The 19,928-nt window shown below is 40.9% G+C and overlaps 1 protein-coding gene across 4 annotated transcripts in view; it reads left to right on the forward strand.

The window, feature by feature from the left end:
• Positions 1–3,343, forward strand: part of LOC138764859 (cryptochrome-1-like) — a 43,123-nt gene extending 39,780 nt beyond the window's left edge. For 2 of the 4 annotated variants that reach the window (XM_069941226.1, XM_069941228.1), the window contains exon 12: positions 3–749. In XM_069941226.1, the coding sequence (XP_069797327.1) occupies positions 3–53 (51 nt within the window). In that variant the 3' untranslated portion in view covers positions 54–749. The other 2 variants (XR_011358330.1, XM_069941227.1) reach the window with 2 other exon arrangements.
• The last annotated feature ends 16,585 nt before the right edge of the window (positions 3,344–19,928 follow it).

The following is a 19,928-nucleotide window of genomic DNA, read 5'->3' on the forward strand; positions in this document are numbered from 1 at the left end:
AGCTATCAAGTACAATTCATGCACCAGCTATAACTCCAACAGGCAGTCATTAGTTTTTTGACTTGCCTGCATATTTGAGGGCTCGGGCCAATGTCTTCAAGCACAGATGAATATTTTTAATGACCTGTGGAACCCAGATCTATCAGAAGTGAAGGCTTCTCAAAGGCTGAAACCTACATGATGAGATATTCCAATGGTATTAAAAAAAAATTGAAGTAAAATTAATCAAATTGTCACTTGATTTTGGCTTAAAACTGTATTTGATCATTTTTTTTGGTGCTTTAGAAAATTCAATAGGTGAGAATTGACGTCTAAGCTCTTTGTACAATTTAATACATTTAAATTATTGAAATATGCTCTTGAGAATTTGCTTTGGAAAAAGCCTTTAAATGTGTCATAAGACCAACCCCAACCAACCAATTTTCCCCTGCAACCGCTGCAACCGTGTCTGCCTGTCCCGCATTGAACTTGTCAGCCACAAACGAGTCTGCAGCTGACGTGGACATTTACCTCCTCCATAAATCTTCGTCCGCGAAGCCAAGCCAAAGAAAGAAGACCAGCAACAACATATATTGACATATCAGCAGTTTTTTTTTTAAATAAGGTAAATTTTCAAATTGCTACAAGTTTTGAAGTATAATTTTGCCTCTGAGTTGGTGTTTATGCCTAATTATCCAGCCATTTCTATTGATATCCATTGACGTGTCAGTGAGTGTTGCAAGATGTCTACACGTGATGATTTTTTTGTTTTGCAGAACAATAAAGTTGTCCAGAGTCCACACTTTGTGTCTTACTGATTTAACGATTTACTGGAGCAGTCTGCAAGAAGGACAGAGTCATGCCAGATTTTTGTTAGATTTTAAATATAATGTGTAGGATACTGTGGTTTGCTTCAATAATGTGAAAATTGAGTCAGGTCTCTTAGGATGTTTTTAAATATTTTGTTACCTGTAGCATATTAATGTTTCAGTGTTTGAAATTTCCCAATACTTTGCCTTTCCTACTCTGGGAAAGATATCTTAAAAGATTGAAAATGCTTCTTTGAAATCAAATTACTGCACTGTTCCCAGATTTTAATTTTAATTTCTTTTTATTTATTTTAAATGTTTAAATGTCGACAAAGAGCACTGTAACAGGCCAATTCGGCCCTACGAGTCCGTGCCACCCAACCTGCACCCCATTAACCTACACCCGGATATATTTTTGAAGGGAGGGAGGAAACTGGAGCCCCTGGGGAAAACCCATGCAGACATGAGGAGAACATACAAACTCCTTAGATAGCGCAAGATTCGAGCCCAGGTCCAGTCCCAATTGCTGGCGCTGTAAAGGCATTGCACTAACGGCTATGCCAACCTTGCCGATGTCTTTTCTGTTCTCATTTCAAGCCAATGTTTACTCTAAGAGTGTGGTTTTAATTATTTTGAGATTCTTACTTTTAGAGGTTTTCCAAATCTAGAATGAACATTATGGAAAAAGTCTGGATGCTGTTGAGGGATTAAAGTCCAAATGAATGTGCAGTGATCACCACTGACATGGCTTAAGTTGCCGGGCCCTTTCCACCAATTGGTCTCCTATTTTATTGACAGTAGGGTATTAATGGACTTGGGAGAATGTGGAACAATACAGCACAGGCCATTTGGCCCACAGTGTTATGCCCTACTGCATAACCCCCCATTTTGTTCAATTCCATGCACCTATCTAATAGTCTCTTAAAAGATAATATTCTACCTGCCTCTAGCAGTGCATTCCATGCACCCATCACTCTCTTTGTGGAAAAACTTGCATCCCCTCTTGTACTTCCAGCAACTTAAAACTATGCCTCTTCATGTTAAGCATTTCAGCCCTTGGGGTAAAAACCTCTGGCTATTTACATTATCAATGCCTCTCATCATCTTGTACTATCAGGTCAGCCCTCATCCTCCATTGCTTCAAGGCAAAAGGACCCAAGTTCACACAACCTATCCTCATAAGGCATGCTCTCAAAACGCGGAAACATCCTTGAAAATCTCTGCATCCTCTATAGCAGTGGTTCTCAACTTTTTCCATGAATACCACCTAAAGTAATCCCTTACCAACCCCAGAGTACCAATGGCATAGGTAGTAAGGGGTTACTTAAGGTGGTATGTGAGGGGGGGGGGGTGGTGGGGAGGGAGAAAGAGAAAAAAATGGGAACCACTGCTCTATAGCATCCATGCCCTTCCTGTGGTGAGGTGACCAGAATAAACACAGTGTTCCAAGTGGAGTCTAAGGTCTTGAACAGCACCATTACCTCATGACTGCTGAACACTCCCTACAACCTGTGCAGCAGTTTTGAGTATCTTGGGGTCACAGGCCCCAAGATCTCTGTTCCTTTACAAATTACACTGTTCAGTCCTCCCATGAACATTGTATTCTGCCTTCAAATTTGACCTGAAATGAATCAGCCCATTTTAAAAAGAATGGGTGGCTTGGAAATAAGGATGCTCCCAATGCCAGAATGGATGATGGGATAAATGACCTCTGATAGTGTAAGTAAATGAAATCTTGATTTGCAGCACTGAAGATGAAGGGGGAGTGAACCAAGCATCAGCAAGGGAGTTGGAAGGGGCAAATATTTCTTGTTGCTGCATTTGGATGTGACCTTATTCCACTCAGCTACATTCCTTTGCCCTGCCCCCTCCTCCCCATCCAGATTTGTGCTGATTTTCTTTTTACATTTTCAATGTAGTTTCTTTGTGTGCATTTCAGAAAATGTATTTGTATTGCAGTTGTCTTCAACAGATTTATGATACAGAGGAGAGGCAATGAGGAAGATTGGATGGCTGGGTGGGGGGAGGCAAGAGATTTTGGAGTAAATTGTGGGGCCAGGCCAGCTGAATGTACAACCACCCCCACTCTAAAACAGCTTTTGAAGAGTGGGGTGCAAGGGTTGGGACGTTCACCTGGTTTCACATGGAGCTCTTGTGAGTGGTGTTTTTTCACGTTCTAGTGTAATAAGGAAAGCAGTGTAGCATACCCCTGTGGTTATGGCTCTCCACATCCTGCTCATTGTGTGCCTTTTCATGTGATATGATCATGTCTTTATTCAGCAAACCTTCAGAGGAGCTTTTCTCTTTCTGACACCTTTTCATTTTAAAATGTACATTGATAGAATCCATATTGCACTGTAATTACAGCATGTACATTCTAGTTCTAAAGATTTGAGATGACCCCAGTCAGATCCTGAGTACCCGTGATTTCTATAATAACCTATTTTTGTCCGAACAAATGCTATTTTTGTAAATTGTTACATTCAATTTGGAACAACTGGCGTCATAATGAACACTGATTTCATTGGAAAATAAAGCATTTTTTGGTTTCTTTGGCACTGTCTCTGTTTCATGAAAGCAGCATGTTTGTGTTGTGCATGAGAGAGCACTGTGGGCAATGCTTGTGGTGGCAGAGAGACTCGAGGGAACAGAGTTTCAAATGTTATCTGTAGGGTTCATATCCCCGTGCCCCAGTGATGACAGGTTAGTGGGACCAGTATAACTGGTCTGGGGCTGTTTTCCCCATGGCCCTCCTGGTTCTCTCTCAAATTCCTCCCTGAAAGAATTTGTGGAAATAGTCTGTAGACTGGACACAGACATTGTCAGGTTTCCCCTGTCTTTTCCCCCTTGTATTTTTCCACTGAAATTTTAAAACCTCTTGTCCTGTTGCTAAAAGGATCAGCTCCCTGCTATTTACCAAGCACTATTTTGCACACCTCTAATTTCCTTTTTTTTGCTATGGGAAGAACAATCACAGGTTCATTAATCCAATTCTGCAGCTGAAATTCCTTGGCATGCAACTATTCTGGTAAACCTCTGCATCCTCTCATTGTGTTCCATCCTCTCAGAACTGAATAGAATAGACCAGACATTGCAGTCAAATACTTTTTGTGCCAAATGGCTGAAATCAAAACTGAGAAGTGTTGGAAATACTTATTTCAAACATCATGGAGGAAAAATTCAGCTCAGTGACCATGCATCTATGTTGCATAGAAAATGGGGAGAGATTTACATGGATGTGTGCCTGCTGTGAGGTGTCGATTATGGTGAGGTCGTCTATTTCCATCATCTGGGGACTGATAAAGCAAAAGGACAGAAATCGGAAGTGCTTGAGTGCCAAGGGAAATAAAATCAAATGCAATCACGACATTTAGGATGTATTTAAATGGAGAAGGTATGGATATTTACACAAGGATATGGTCCTGATGCATGCAAATGAGATGATCCTAGAAAGGGCAAAATTGTCATGATGTAGTGCTGAAGGGCTTGTTTCCTCCACAATTCTACAATGGAAATATTGTGTAGTAAATAAGTAGCCCTTGAGCCCACAAAGTCCATGCTGCCCATTGAGCATGCATACATTCTTACCCTTTGGGTCATGCTGCTGCATGAAAGATGGTAAAGACTGGGGAGGACATGAAACATGTCAGGAGGGTGCATGAGTGGCGACTCGAAGTCTGAAATTGCCAGGGGCGAATCCTGGGAATCGGGTTATGCTGATGAAGAGACCAATTATCTGAAATTTCTTGATTCAAAACGGAGTCCAATAGATGGGGTACCAATCGTCAAATTTTTTTTTATTATTTTTTATTTTTCACAACATAAACCACATTGACCAAGATGCATACATTTTCCTTTTCAAATATATAGTGTCATTTTCTCCCCCCATCCCACCCTCCCTACCTCCCACCCCCCCCCCCATTCATCCAAAGTACAGAATCTAAGATACACCAAACCAGTCAAACAATGTTGTCATTCAATAAAAATAAACAAGAAATTCCACTGAGACAATTCTTTTCATTTCCTTCTCCTTTCATTATTTTAGGTGGTAGATGTCCCTGGTAGGTTTTCTCTATTGTGTTTCATGTATGGCTCCCATATTTGTTCAAATATTTCAATATTATTTCTTAAATTATATGTTATTTTTTCTAATGGAATACATTTATTCGTTTCTATATACCATTGTATTCTCAAATTATCTTCTAATTTCCAGGTTGACATAATACATTTTTTTGCTATGGCTAGGGCTATCACAACAAATCTTTTTTGTGCACCATCCAAATCAAGTCCAAATTCTTTGTTTTTTATGTTACTTAGGAGGAAGATCTCTGGGTTTTTTGGTATATTGTTTTCGGTAATTTTATTTAATATCTGGTTTAGATCTTCCCAAAATTTTTCTACTTTCTCACATGTACAGATTGCATGAATTGTTGTTCCCATTTCTTTTTTACAACGAAAACATCTGTCAGATACTGTTGGGTCCCATTTATTTAACTTTTGAGGTGTAATGTATAGCCTGTGTATCCAGTTATATTGTATCATACGTAACCTCGTGTTTATTGTATTTCTAATAGTTCCAGAGCATAATTTCTCCCATATTTCCTTCTTTATCTTTGTTTAAATCTTGTTCCCATTTTTGTTTAGTTTTACCATTTGTTTCCTCCTTCTCCTTTTCTTGCAGTTTAATATACATATTTGTTATAAATTTTTTGATTATCATTGTATCTGTAATCACATATTCAAAATTACTTCCCTCTGGTAACCTCAGACTGCTTCCCAATTTGTCCTTCAAGTAGGATTTCAGTTGGTAGTATGCCAACACTGTATCTTGAGTTATATTATATTTATCCTTCATTTGTTCAAAGGATAATCTATTTCCTGAAAAACAATTTTCTATTCTTTTGATCCCTTTTTTCTCCCATTCTCTAAAGGAAAGGTTATCTATTGTAAAAGGGATTAACTGATTTTGCGACAGTATTAGTTTTGGTAATTGATAATTTGTTTTATTCCTTTCTACATGAATCTTCCAAATATTGAGCATATGATGTAATACTGGAGAATTCCTACGTTGTACCAATTTTTCATCCCATTTATATAATATATGTTCAGGTATCTTCTCCCCTATTTTATCCAGTTCTAATCTAGTCCAATCTGGCTTTTCCCTTGTTTGATAAAAATCTGATAGGTATCTTAATTGTGCGGCTCTATAATAATTTTTAAAGTTTGGCAGTTGTAAGCCTCCTTGTTTATACTATTCTGTTAATTTATCTAGTGCTATCCTTGGTTTCCCTCCTTTCCATAAAAATTTCCTTATTATTTTTAATTTCTTGAATTTCTCCGTCAAGTGTATTGGCAATGCCTGAAATAGGTAATGTATCCTTGGGAAAATGTTCATTTTAATACAGTTTATCCTTCCTATTAATATTAGTGGTAAGTCTTTCCAATGCTCTAAGTCGTCCTGTAATTTTTTCATTAGTGGATAATAATTGAGTTTATATAGATGGCCGAGGTTTTTATTTATTTGTATACCTAGGTATCTTATTGCTTGCATTTGCCTTCTGAATGGTGATTCTTTCTTAAATTTTGAGAAATCCGCATTATTCATTGGCATTGCTTCAATCTTATTTGCGTTAATCTTGTAACCCGACACTTCTCCATATTCCTTCAATTTCTTATGTAATTCTTTTATTGATAATTCTGCTTCTGTTAAGTATACTATAACGTCATCTGCAAATAAACTGATTTTATATTCCTTCTCTTTTATTTTTATCCCTTTTATTTTATTTTCTGTTAGTGGTTCTATAGCTAACGCGAACAATAAGGGTGATAGTGGGCATCCCTGCCTTGTTGATCTGCTTAAGTTAAATTGCTTTGATATATATCCATTTACTGTCACTTTCGCCAATGGCCCCTTATATAATGCTTTAATCCAATTAATATACTTCTCTGGTAAACTGAATTTTTGCAATACTTTGAATAAATAATTCCATTCTACTCTGTCGAAGGCCTTCTCTGCATCTAAAGCAACTGCTACTGTTGGCGCTTTACTCCCTTCTACTGCATGAATTAAGTTAATAAATTTACAAATATTGTCTGTTGTTCGTCTTTTTTTAACAAATCCAGTTTGGTCTAGATTTACTATTTTTGGTACATAGTCGGCTAATCTGTTTGCTAATAGTTTAGCTATTATCTTATAATCTGTGTTAAGTAATGATATTGGTCTATATGACGCTGGTGCGAGTGGATCTTTCCCTGACTTTGGTATTACTGTAATTATTGCTGTTTTGCATGAATCTGGTAAGCTTTGTGTTTTGTCAATCTGGTTGATTACTTCCAGGAGGGGAGGAATTAATAAATCTTTAATTGTTTTATAGAATTGTATTGGGAATCCATCCTCTCCTGGTGTTTTATTATTTGGTAGTTTTTTTATTATCTCTTGTATTTCTACTATTTCAAATTGTTCTGTTGTATTTTGCTCCTCTATTTGCAATGTTGGTAGTTCAATTTTAGTTAAAAATTCATCTATTTTGTCTTCTTTCCCTTCATTTTCAGTTTGATATAATTGTTCATAGAATTCTCTGAAGTTTTAATTAATCTCCGTTGGATTATATGTGATTTGTTTGTCTTTTTTCCTTGATGCCAATACCATTCTCTTAGTTCACACATGTCAAACTCTGGCCCGTGGGCCAAATTTGGCCCGCGATATAATTATATTTGGCCCACAAGATCATTTCAAAAATGTATTAGAGGTGGCTTGCCCTGCAGCGAGAGCCGATGCTGTTTTTTGGTAATGTCACCCCCACCATCCTCCCCCTTCATTGCACATCCTTCCCCATTGTAACACGAGAAATTGTAACACAAGAAGTCTGTCGATGTCATCAGCCGGCAAGCCGGTTGGAAGGCTCCCCGCACAACCAGTCACTTCTCCCACCTGTCGAGCGGTGCGGCGGATTGGCGAGCGCCTGTGATTTCCTGTTGGTGCGACGGACATGGCAGGCTGCACACGGCCCCTGGGCAGCGTGAGCCCCGCGCAACTGGCACCGGACGGCCCTTCCACAGCGCGAGCGCACTTCTCCCGGTCGCCATGGCCTTCAGCGCTTGCACCCGCGCGGACCCCAGGGACGGCTGGTTTGGCCCTGCACGTGAAGAGAGAGATGGTGGCTGTCCGCAAAGGCTGATTGGCAGCGCGTTGGGCTTGAGTGGGTGGGTAAACAGGGGTGGGCAGAGGGTGTAGGTGAGGAGTAATGGGCAGGGGAAGTTATGGTGATGCGAGGGGCAGTTAGAGGGAGGGATGAGTAGAAGGAGGGGTGGATAGGGAAGAGGTAAAAGGGGAGGGGCAGGGTGAGTAGGGGAGGGGTGATTAGAGGGTGAGAGATGGGTAGAGGGAGGAACAGGTTGAGGGGAGAGGCAGTAGAGGGGCGTGTATAGGATGGGGTGGGTAGAGGCAGAGCGAGTGGAGTGAGGGATGAGTAGAGGTTGGGTAAAGGACTGATCAGGTAGAGGGATGGTGGGTCGAGGGTGAATAGAGGCCTAGAGCCTGAGGAGTGAGCAGGAAATGCTGAGTCCTGATGCAGGCCAAAATGGACACAGCCTGTGAATACTGACTACATCTCCACAGGGACCAAATATGTTTCCCTCAGGTCAAGCAAAGGGTGAACTTGAGCTACCTACTCCTGATCTGTAACATTATCCTCCTAAAGTTATATCCTAAAGTTTAACATTACATATGTTGAAAGAAGAGAAAACATGCAGATGTTGTTGAAAATTTTCAATAAATATTTAGTTTGGCCCTCGACTTAGTCCAAGTTTTTAACTTTGGCCCTCCGTGAATTTGAGTTTGACACCCCTGTCTTAGTTTGTTCTGTCTTAAGCTGCCATGCTAGAATTTTGTGCGTTTTTTCTCCTGGTTCATAATATTTCTGTTTTGTCTTCATTATGTTCTTCTCCACCTTATATGTTTGTAGTGTTTCATATTTTATTTTTTTATTTGCCAATTCTCTTCTTTTAGTTGTGTCTTCCTTCATTGCTAATTCTTTTTCTATATTTACTATTTCCCTTTCCAACTGCTCTGTTTCCTGATTGTAGTCCTTCTTCATCTTGGTTACATATTATCTGCCCTCTGATGAACGCTTTCATTGCTTCCCATAGTATAAACTTCTCTTTCACTGATTCGTATTTATTTCAAAGTACATTTTAATTTGTCTTTCAATTAATTCTCTAAAATCCTGCCTTTTAAGTTGCATGGAGTTTAATCTCCCATCTATACATTCTTGGAGGGATGTCCTCTAACTCTATTGTCAATATCAAGGGTGAATGGTCCGATAATATTCTAGCTTTATATTCTGTTTTTCTTACTCTGTCTTTCATACAAGCTGATAACATGAATAGGTCTATTCTTGAGCATGTTTTATGTCTACCCGAATAATATGAATATTCCTTTTCCTTTGGGTGTTGTTTCCTCCAGATATCCAAAAGTTGCATTTCTTGCATCGATTTAATTATAAATTTGGCTACTTTGTTTTTTCTGTTAATTTTTTTCCCAGTTTTATCCATATTTGAATCCAAATTAAGGTTGAAATCCCCTCCTATTAATAGGAGTGTCTGCTATCTTCTGCTATCTTCAAAAAAATATCTTGCATAAACTTTTGATCTTTGTTAGATGAATATACGTTGAGTAGATTCCAAAACTCCGAATATATCTGACATTTTATCATTACATATCTCCCTGCTGGATCTATTATTTCCTCTTCTATTTTAATTGGTACATTTTTACTGATTAATGTAGCTACTCCTCTAGCTTTTGAATTATATGACGCTGCTTTACATGTCCTACCCAAACTATCTTTAATTTCTTATGCTCCATTTCAGTTAAATGTGTTTCTTGCACGAATGCTATATCAATTTTTTCTTTTTTCAGTAAATTTAGCAGTTTCTTTCTTTTGATTTGGTTATGTATTCTGTTGATATTTAAAGACATATTGTTCAACGTTGCCATTTCATACTTTGTTTATCTTCCCTTTCTGTTTTCTCATCATCACCTTTCCTTCTTATCCATTTCTGCTTTCTTGTTTTGAACACTTTATAAGACAACATTTCTAAAACATCAAACATTTTCCTTATTCTCCTATCTAAAACTTCTTTAACCCCATTCTCCCCTCCCCCTCCTGAGTTGCCCTTTATCCCTTGTCGGGCAACCACATCTCCCCTCTCCATTTGGATTTGCGAATTCACTCGCAAGCGTCAACTGATTTTGCAGTGACCGTAACTCCTCCCCACCCAGTACCCCCCCGGAAAAGATTTCAATTTTCATATATAACAAAGGTCACTCTTTTAATTCCCTCCTTATTTCCTCTGTTCCCTTTCATTCCCTTATTAATTCTTATCTATACTCTATATATTTTCCTCTAAATACGGATACACTCATATACATATATACATACACATCTATCTATCTATATATATACATGCACATCTATCTATCTATCTATCTATCTATCTATATATATATATATGTATTAAACTCCTTCCTCTTCTTCAGGAGTTCAAAACTTATGTCTGGATAGAAAAAAAATTTTTGACCTTTGTATTCCAGTGGCTTTTTGTCTTCTCTTATTTTCTTCATTGCTTTCTCCAATATATTTTCTCTTGTTGTATATCTTAAGAATTTTACTAAAATGGATCTTGGTTTTTGCTACGGCTGTGGTTTCGGGGCTAGTGTTCTATGTGCCCTCTCTATTTCCATTTCTTCCTGTAATTCTGGTCTTCATAGGACCCTGGGGATCCAATCTTTTATAAATTCTCTCATATTCTTGCCTTCTTCAACTTCCTTAAGGCCCACTATCTTTATATTATTTCTTCTATTATAGTTTTCCATTATATCTAGCTACTGAGCTAACAACTCTTGTGCCTCTTTAACTTTTTTATTAGATTCTTCTAATTTCTCTTGTACTTCCATTTCTACAATTATTTCTCGTTCTTCCACATTGTCCACTCTTTTTCCTATCTCTGATATGACCATCTCTATTTTATTCATTTTTTCTTCTGCACTCTTAATTCTTTTTATTTCATTTAATTCTTGTAATTGCCATTCTTTTACTGATTCCATATATTCTTTAAAAAAATATATATCCATTGTCCTGCCCTTCCCTTCTTCTTCCATTTCTCTATGTTGTTCTTCTTCCTCTGGGTTGGCCATCTGTTGTTTCCTTGTTTTCTTTTTGCTCTCTTCTTTCTTGTTCTTGTTGTTTTCTGTGTTCTCTTCCTGTTGCTGTGTTGCAGCTGTCACTCTCCGCTGTGGAGATAGACTCCTCAGCTGTTCCCCCCTCCCGTCAGTGTGTTTTTTTTCATGCGTGGTTGCGCACTTTTACTTGGCTCCGTGAGCCATTTTTGTAGTCCCGAGCTCGCGACTTCCACTGACCTTAGGGAGTGGGCTTCTCTCTCCGCGGCGGGCCACCTCGGACGGGTAAGGCCTTCACTTTCTTCTTCCGACGTTCTTTCCTCTTCTCTTCTTCCCATTGCTTTCGACTTTTCTCTCTTTGCTGCCATTTTCTTCTCACCTTTACTTTTACTTTATTTTAATTTTTATTCTTGTACATTTGTGTTTTGTGTGTTTTTTTTTCAACTTTTCCGGAGAGGGCTGGAATTCCCTGACCGGACACTACTCCATCACGTGACTCCTCCCCCAATCGTCAAATTTGAGCTAAGCTTCATTGGAGTGGCGCAAGAGCCGAGGTGAGAGTGAATGGAGCAGATAGTGATTGTGAAAGGGGACAAATCCAAATGCCCCAGAGGAAATGGTCCCTTTGGGATGCTGAAACTGGAGGCAAAGGCGATCTCTCTGGTTGTGGGATCTCATTAGAGGTGTTGGAAATTGCAGAAGATTGTGGACTAGTAAGTGTTATGGATCAATTCAATATCACTTCCCTGCTCTGTACCCATGATTATGAATTGTAGGGTTTCCTTTTAAGCTGAGCAATAGAGACTTTGATGTATTTTCCTCTCCTTTTTAGATTCTTAAAGATCTTTTCTCAGATCTTTGTAATCCAGAATAGTAGAAATAGTTTTCCCAGAAACAGTGATTTCTTCCCAGCTTCAGTACCTCGAGTCGCCATTTAATAAACTTACTTAAGCAAGAAAAATAGAAGTAACTTTGGAAAAGGATACGGAAACTGGAGTAATTTTAAACGGTGAGGAGCAGCTAATAGAAGCTGTTACCCCATGGGCTGCCAGCAGGGACAACAATATTGTTTATTGACCATTATTTTCCACACTATTTTGTGCAATAATCTATTTTTTTTTAAACTGTACTTCAAAAAATAGTTGTAAGATAAAGAAAAAATAATACTCGGGTTTTAATGTAAATGTTGTTTGATCCTTTTGACATTTGTGTGCAATAAAACAGTTTGTACTTATGACACAAAACCAAAAAAAATGCCAAACTGAAAGTGCTACAAACTCCATGTGTGGGACATTTTTAAACGAGTCTCATCTGATAGTAAAGCCTCACACTTCTGATCTCGTATGTACAAGTTGCCTTTCCTATAATCTGCTCTGTTTAGACAACTCCTCTTTAGTTGGAAATCTAACTTGACCAGCCACATCTGGGTTAGATGGGGAAACCAAAGACAGGGTATTCTGTGGTAAATGACTTCAGCTGATTCCTCACAGACTTCCCACAACCAGTAAGTTACAAGTCCAGAGTGCAATGGACTTCACTTCGAAGTAAAACATGGAAGTCTGCAGACATTTTGGTTGAAGTAAAAACAAAGCTGGAGAAACTCACCAGGTCAAACAGTGTCCCTTATGTAGCATAGATAAAAGTACATAACCAATGTTTTGGGCTTGTATTTTTACTCTACCTTTTGCTGACCTGGATGAGTGCAACCACCAACATTCTGGTGGTTTGACAGCATCCAGGACAAAGCAGCCATTTGATTGCCACATATCCACCATCCTAAACATTTTGTGTGTACAAGGTTCCCTTCATTACATTGCAGGAGCAGGATCTGTAAAACATCTGTAAAATACATCCTCCTGGTGTCAAGATGTGTACATTTCTTCCTTATATTATGCTCCATGAGGTGCCCTCCCCATCCCAGAATAGGCAAGATATTTCTTCCCCGTATTATACTGTAGAGCTCGTCGAAAGAACCAAAGACTTGTTGATCCAAACCAAGGCTTTTATTAGCAAAAGACAGGAGCTTTTCACAGGTGGCCGACCAGTCCGGAATGATCCGACCTGGCTAGGGACACAACCCTTTAAGGCCCAGACAGTAGGCGTTGCTAAGCTCTCAGCCAATCGCTGTAAGCACAGTCATTACATACTCTAGATAATGTAACTATATACATTGGTGATAGGTCTGTACTATCACATTCACCCCTTTTTGGAGAACTGACCCTGGGGTGGAAGGGCTGAAGAGGGAGAAGGGAAGGAAGGGGTAGGTTAAGGACTGTAGCGGTCAGGGGGTCTGACCATCCTGCGCGACCGCCGTGGTTCCGGGCTCGTCGGGTGCGACCGCTCCTTCGTTCAATTCCCCAGCCGTGTTGTCAGCAGGGTGGCCCGGGTCATTGGGGTGCTGTTGGTCCTTCTGTTCCGGCACGGGGCCTGGGGAATAAAGAGTTGGGGAAGGTTGGGTTGGGGGGGTTGCTGGGCCTACCACATCCTGAGCTAGGTCCCGCACCGAAACAGTGTCCTCCTGCCCGTCTGGGAACTCAATGTAGGCGTAATGCGGGTTCACATGGAGTAGAGTCACTCGGTCGACCAAGGGGTCGTTTTTTGAGTGCCAGACGTGGCGTCGCAAAAGGACGGGGCCAGGGACTGTGAGCCATGCCGGTACAGTGGTTCCTGATTCTGATTTCCTCGGGAAAAGGAACATCCTTTCGTGGGGGGTGGCATTTGTTGCGGAACATAGGAGGGAGCGGATGGAGTGTAAGGCACTAGTGAGAACCTCCTGCCAGTGAGAGGTGGGGAGACCTTTAGACTGGAGAGCCAGTGTAACCGCTCTCCAGATGGTGGCATTCTCCCTCTCGACCTGGCCGTTACCGCGTGGGTTACAGCTGGTGGTCCTGCTTGAAGCGATACCATACTCTAGAAGGTACTGTTGCAGCTCTGCGCTCATGAATGAGTACCCCCTATCACTGTGGATGGAATTGGGGTACCCGAAAATGGCAAAGATACTGTGAAGGGCCTGTATAACTGAGGTGGCAGTGGTGTCTGGGCAGGGCACAGCGAACGGGAAGCGGGAGTACTCATCGATGGCTGTAAGGATGTAGTTATTACGGTTGGTCAACGGTAGGGGCCCCCTTAAAGTCTACACTAAGACACTCGAAGGGGCGGGTGGCTTTGATAACGTGGGAGTTCCTCAGACGGAAGAAGTGGGGCTTGCATTCAGTGCACACTGAACAGGCTCGGGTCATGGAGCGAATCTCCTTGACTGTGTAGGGTAGGTTGCGCGCCTTCACAAAGTGGGCAAACCTAGTGACCCCTGGATGACAGAGCGCCTCATGGAGTTTCTGTAGTCTGTCCATCTGTACGCTGGCGCACGTCCCCCTGGAGAGTGCGTCAGGTGGGTCGTTGAGCTTACCAGGCTGGTACAGGATGTCATAGTTAAAGGTGGAGAGTTCGATTCTCCATCTGACGATTTTGTCGTTTTTTATCTTAACTCGCTGGGTGTTGCTGAACATGAAGGAGACCGCACATTGATCAGTCAACAGTGTAAAGCGCCTCCCAGCGAGGTAATGTCTCCAACGACGCACCGCTTCAACTATGGCTTGGGCCTCCTCAACCAAGGAGTGTCTACTCTCTGGACCCTGGAGGGTTCTGGAGAAGAAGGCTACAGGCCGACCGGCCTGGTTCAAGGTGGCTGCCAGGGCGAAGTTGGATGCATCGCTCTCGACTTGAAACGGGACAGACTCATCGATCGCGTGCAGCATTGCAGCGGCGATGTCAGATTTGATTCGATCGAAAGCCGCTCTGGCTTCGGTTGAGAGGGGAAAGGAGGTGGTCTTGATAAGAGGACGCGCCTTGTCGGCGTAGTGTGGAACCCATTGGGCGTAATATGAAAAAAAGCCCAGGCAGCGTTTGAGCGCTTTCTGGGTATGGGGGAGGGGGTAAGTCCATTAGGGGATGCATGCGGTCAGGATCTGGCATCACTACCCCGTTTTCCACCACGCAACCTAGAATCGCAAGTCGTGTGGTCCGGAAGAAACACTTGTCAAAATTGTAGGTCAGGTTCAGCCGACCGGCAGTTTGAAGAAATTTGTCTAGGTTGGCGTCGTGGTCCTGCGCGTCGTGGCCGCAGATGGTGACATTGTCCAGATACGGGAAGGTAGCGGTTAGCCCGTTCTGGTCCACCATCCGGTCCATTTCCCGCTGGAAGACCGCGACACCATTCATGACCCCGAATGGTACCCTGAGAAATTGATACAGCCGCCCATTCGCTTCGAAGGCCGTGAATGGTCGGTCCTTACAGCGGATCGGGTGCTGGTGGTAGGCCGAACGTAGGTCAATGGTGGAGAATATGCGGTATTGGGCGATCTGGTTCACCACATCCGTGATGCGTGGCAGGGGGTACACATCCAGGAACATGAAGCGGTTAATGGTCTGGCTATAGTCGACCACCATCCGTAGCTTTTCCCCGTTCTTGACAACCACCACCTGGGCTCTCCAGGGACTTGAACTGAGTTCGATGATGCCCTCATCCAGCAATCTACGCACCTCACTCCTAATTAATTGCCTGTTTTCATAACTATATTGCCGACTTTTGGTGGCCACAGGCTTTCAGCTAGGGGTGAGGATTGCGAAGAGTGCTGGCGGGGCAATCCGGAGTGTGGAAAGGCTGCAGGAGTGGCCCCGGGGCACAGGGGCGGGTTGCTCGGGTGCTTCAGGGGTGGCGCGATGACAGACCGAGAGGGGGACGTGGGGTCCCCCAAAGTGTAGGGACACCGTTCGAAACTGACACTGAAAGTCTAATCCCAGCAACACTGGGGCGCACAATTGGGGAAGGATGAATAATTTGAAGTGGGTGACCGTTACGCCCTGTACTTCCAGCGTGGTAATGCAATACCCCTTTATCCCGGTCGAGTGTGACCTCGTCGCTAATGAGATCCACTGGGTAGTGGGGATAATGTCAAGAACGCAACGGAGGGCCAGATCTGGCCGGATAAAACTGTCAGTTGACCCAGAGTCAAATAAGCAATTGGTCTATGCACTTTAATCAGATCCATTGCTTTAGTGAGGGGATGAGAGCATTGCTGATTTAGTGTTATAGAAGCAGCCACTGATCCTGTTGACAGGGGAGTTCCGCGTGTTGACGTCACGCAACGGGATGACGTCATAGTCGCAGTCAGCGCTGGAGGAGCAGATTGGAGGTACTCCCGGAGGTGCTGTTGTGGCGGTGTCGGTGGATGAACGGTAAGTAGTGGGGGTTGTTGCTCGCAGTTGGCGGTGTGTAGGTCATCGGTCGCGGCGGTCGGGCCCCAGCGGTCGTCAGCGATGGATGCTAGGGCGAGTACCTGGTTGGCCGCGGCAGGTCCCCAGTCGGTCGCGGTGGCCGCACCGGTGGTGGCGTGGGCAGCGGTAGCGGTAGCATCGTCTCCGGGGGTGGCTGTGGCAGCGGCAGCGGCAGCAGCAGCGGTAGTGTTGGCCCCAGGGGTGGTCGTGGCCGTGGCAATAGCGGGCTCTACAGTTGGGACCGAGGCCGGGTCGAGTGTTCCGCACGGGGACGAGAGGCGGGCCAACATCATGGTTGCGAGGGTAGACTGCCCCTTCCGGGTTTGGTGTCTCTGTGACATCAGGTGTTGCCGTCCAGGGGAGCCCTCGCTCTCATTGGACGAGAGCTCTGGGGAAGAAGAGTTTGAATGGGATAGTGGCGGTTGGGCTTCACATGAGGCACTGTGTTTGCCGGCGGCCATTTTAGACCTACAGTCTGCAGCAAAGTGGCCGTTTTTATTTTTTATTTTTTTATTTTTCACACTATAAACCATATTGACCAAGATACATACAGACATTTTTTCTCTTGAATATATACAGTGTCATTTTCTCCCCCTTTTTCCCGCTCCCTTCCCTCCCTCTCTCACTCCCTTTCCCATTTCAATCTATAAGATACATTAAACCCGTTAAACAATGTTGTCACTTAATAAAAATAAACAAAAAATTTTACTGAGTCAGTTCTTCTCATTATCTTCTCCTTCTGTCATTTTAGGTGGTGAAAGTCCACGGTAGGATTTCTCTATTGTATTTCATGTATGGCTCCCATATTTGTTTGAATATTGTGATGTTATTTCTTAAATTATATGTTATTTTTTCTAATGGAATACATTTATTCATTTCTATATACCATTGTTGTATTCTCAAGTTGTCATCTAATTTCCAGGTTGACATAATACATTTTTTTGCTACAGCTAGGGCTATCATAACAAATCTTTTTTGTGCTCCATCCAAATCGAGTCCAAATTCTTTATTTCTTATATTACTTAGGAGGAAGATCTCTGGGTTTTTTGGTATATTGCTTTTTGTGATTTTATTTAATATCTGGTTTAGATCTTCCCAAAATTTTTTCACTTTCTCACATGTCCAAATTGCATGAATTGTTGTTCCCGTTTCCTTTTTACAGCGAAAACATCTGTCTGATACTGTTGGGTCCCATTTATTTAACTTTTGAGGTGTGATGTATAGCCTCTTTATCCAGTTATATTGTATCATGCGTAACCTCGTGTTTATTGTATTTCTCATAGTTCCAGAGCATAGCTTCTCCCATGTTTCATTCTTTATCTTTATGTTTAGATCTTGTTCCCATTTTTGTTTCGTTTTACCATTTGTTTCCTCGTTCTCCTTTTCTTGCAGTTTGACGTACATGTTTGTTACAAATTTTTTAATTATCATTGTGTCTGCAATCACATATTCAAAATTGCTTCCTTCTGGTAACCTCAAACTGTTTCCCAATTTGTCCTTCAAGTAGGTTTTCAGTTGGTAGTATGCCAACACTGTATCGTGAGTTATATTAGATTTATCCTTCATTTGTTCAAAAGATAATAATTTATTTTGCAAAAAACAATTTTCTATTCTTTTGATCCCTTTTCTCTCCCATTCTCTAAAGGAAAGGTTATCTATTGTGAAAGGGATTAGCTGATTTTGCATCAATATTAGTTTTGGGAGTTGGTAATTTGTTTTATTCCTTTCTACATGAATCTTCTTCCAAATGTGGAGCAGATGATGCAATACCGGTGAATTCCTACGTTGCACCAATTTTTCATCACATTTATATAGTATATGTTCAGGTATCTTCTCCCCTATTTTATCTAGTTCTAATCTGGTCCAATCTAGTTTTTCCCTTGTTTGATAAAAATCTGATAGGTATCTTAATTGTGTGGTTCTATAATAATTCTTAAAGTTTGGCAGTTGTAAACCTCCTTGTTTGTACCATTCTGTTAATTTATCAAGTGCTATCCTCGGTTTCCCCCCTTTCCATAAGAATTTCCTTATTATTTTCTTTAACTCCTTGAAGAATTTCTCTGTTAGGTGAATTGGTAATGACTGAAATAGGTATTGTATCCTTGGGAAAATGTTCATTTTAATACAGTTTATCCTTCCTATCAGTGTTAGTGGTAAGTCTTTCCAATGCTCTAAGTCGTCTTGTAATTTTTTCATTAATGGATGATAATTTAGTTCATATAGATTGCCGAGATTTTTATTTAGTTGTATACCGAGGTATCACATTGCTTGTGTTTGCCATCTAAGTGGTGATTCTTTCTTAAACTTTGTGAAATCTGCATTATTCATTGGCATTGCTTCACTTTTATTTGCGTTGATCTTGTACCCCGATACTTCTCCATATTCCTTCAATTTCCTATGTAATTCTTTTATTGATATTTCTGGTTCTGTTAAGTATATTATAACATCATCTGCAAATAGACTGATTTTATATTCCTTCTCTTTTATTTTTATCCCTCTTATTTTATTTTCTGTTCTTATTAGTTCTGCTAGTGGTTCCATAGCTAACGCGAACAGTGAGGGAGATAGTGGACATCCCTGCCTTAAGTTAAATTGTTTTAATATATATCCATTTACTGTCACGTTCACCAATGGCCCCTTATATAATGCTTTAATCCAATTAATATAGGCTGAATTTTTGTAGTACTTTGAATAAATAATTCCGTTCTACTCTGTCAAAGGCCTTCTCTGCGTCTAAAGCAACCGCTACTGTTGGAGTTTTATTTCCTTCTACTGCATGAATTAAGTTAATAAATTTACAGATATTGTCTGTTGTTTGTCTTTTTTTAATAAATCCAGTTTGGTCTAGATTTACTACTTTTGGTACATAGTCGGCCAATCTGTTTGCTAATAGTTTAGCTATTATCTTATAATCTGTGTTAAGTAGAGATATTGGTTTATATGATGCTGGTGCAAGTGGATCTTTCCCTGTCTTTGGTATTACTGTAATTATTGCTGTTTTGCATGAATCTGGTATGTTTTGTGTTTTATCAATCTGGTTGATTACTTCCAGGAGGGGAGGAATTAATAAATCTTTAAATGTTTTATAGAATTCTTTTGGGAGTCCATCCTCTCCTGTTGTTTTATTGTTCGGTAGATTTTTTAATATCTCCTGTAATTCTTCTATTTCCAATGGTTTTATTAATTTATTCTGCTCCTCTATTTGTAATTTTGGTAGTTCAATTTTGGTTAAAAATTCATCTATTTTGTCTTCTTTCCCTTCGTTTTCAGTTTAATATAGTTGTTCGTAGAATTCCATGAAGTTTTCATTGATCTCTGTTGGATTATATGTAATTTGTTTGTCCTTTTTCCTTAATGCCAATACCATTCTTTTAGTTTGTTCTGTCTTAGGGTGCCACGCTAGAATTTTGTGCGTTTTTTCTCCTAGCTCATAATACTTCTGTTTTGTCTTCATTATGTTCTTCTCCACCTTATATGTTTGTAGTGTTTCATATTTTATTTTTTTGTTTGCCAATTCTCTTCTTTTAGTTGCATCTTCCTTTATTGCTAATTCATATTCTGTATTTGTAATTTCCCTTTCCAACTGTTCTGTTTCCCAATTGTAGTTCTTCTTCATCTTAGTTACATAACTTATTATTTGCCCTCTGATGAACGCTTTCATTGCGTCCCATAGTATAAACTTATCTTTC

The sequence above is a fragment of the Narcine bancroftii genome, chromosome 5 (genome assembly GCF_036971445.1).
Source record: "Narcine bancroftii isolate sNarBan1 chromosome 5, sNarBan1.hap1, whole genome shotgun sequence".
Lineage (NCBI taxonomy): Eukaryota > Metazoa > Chordata > Chondrichthyes > Torpediniformes > Narcinidae > Narcine > Narcine bancroftii.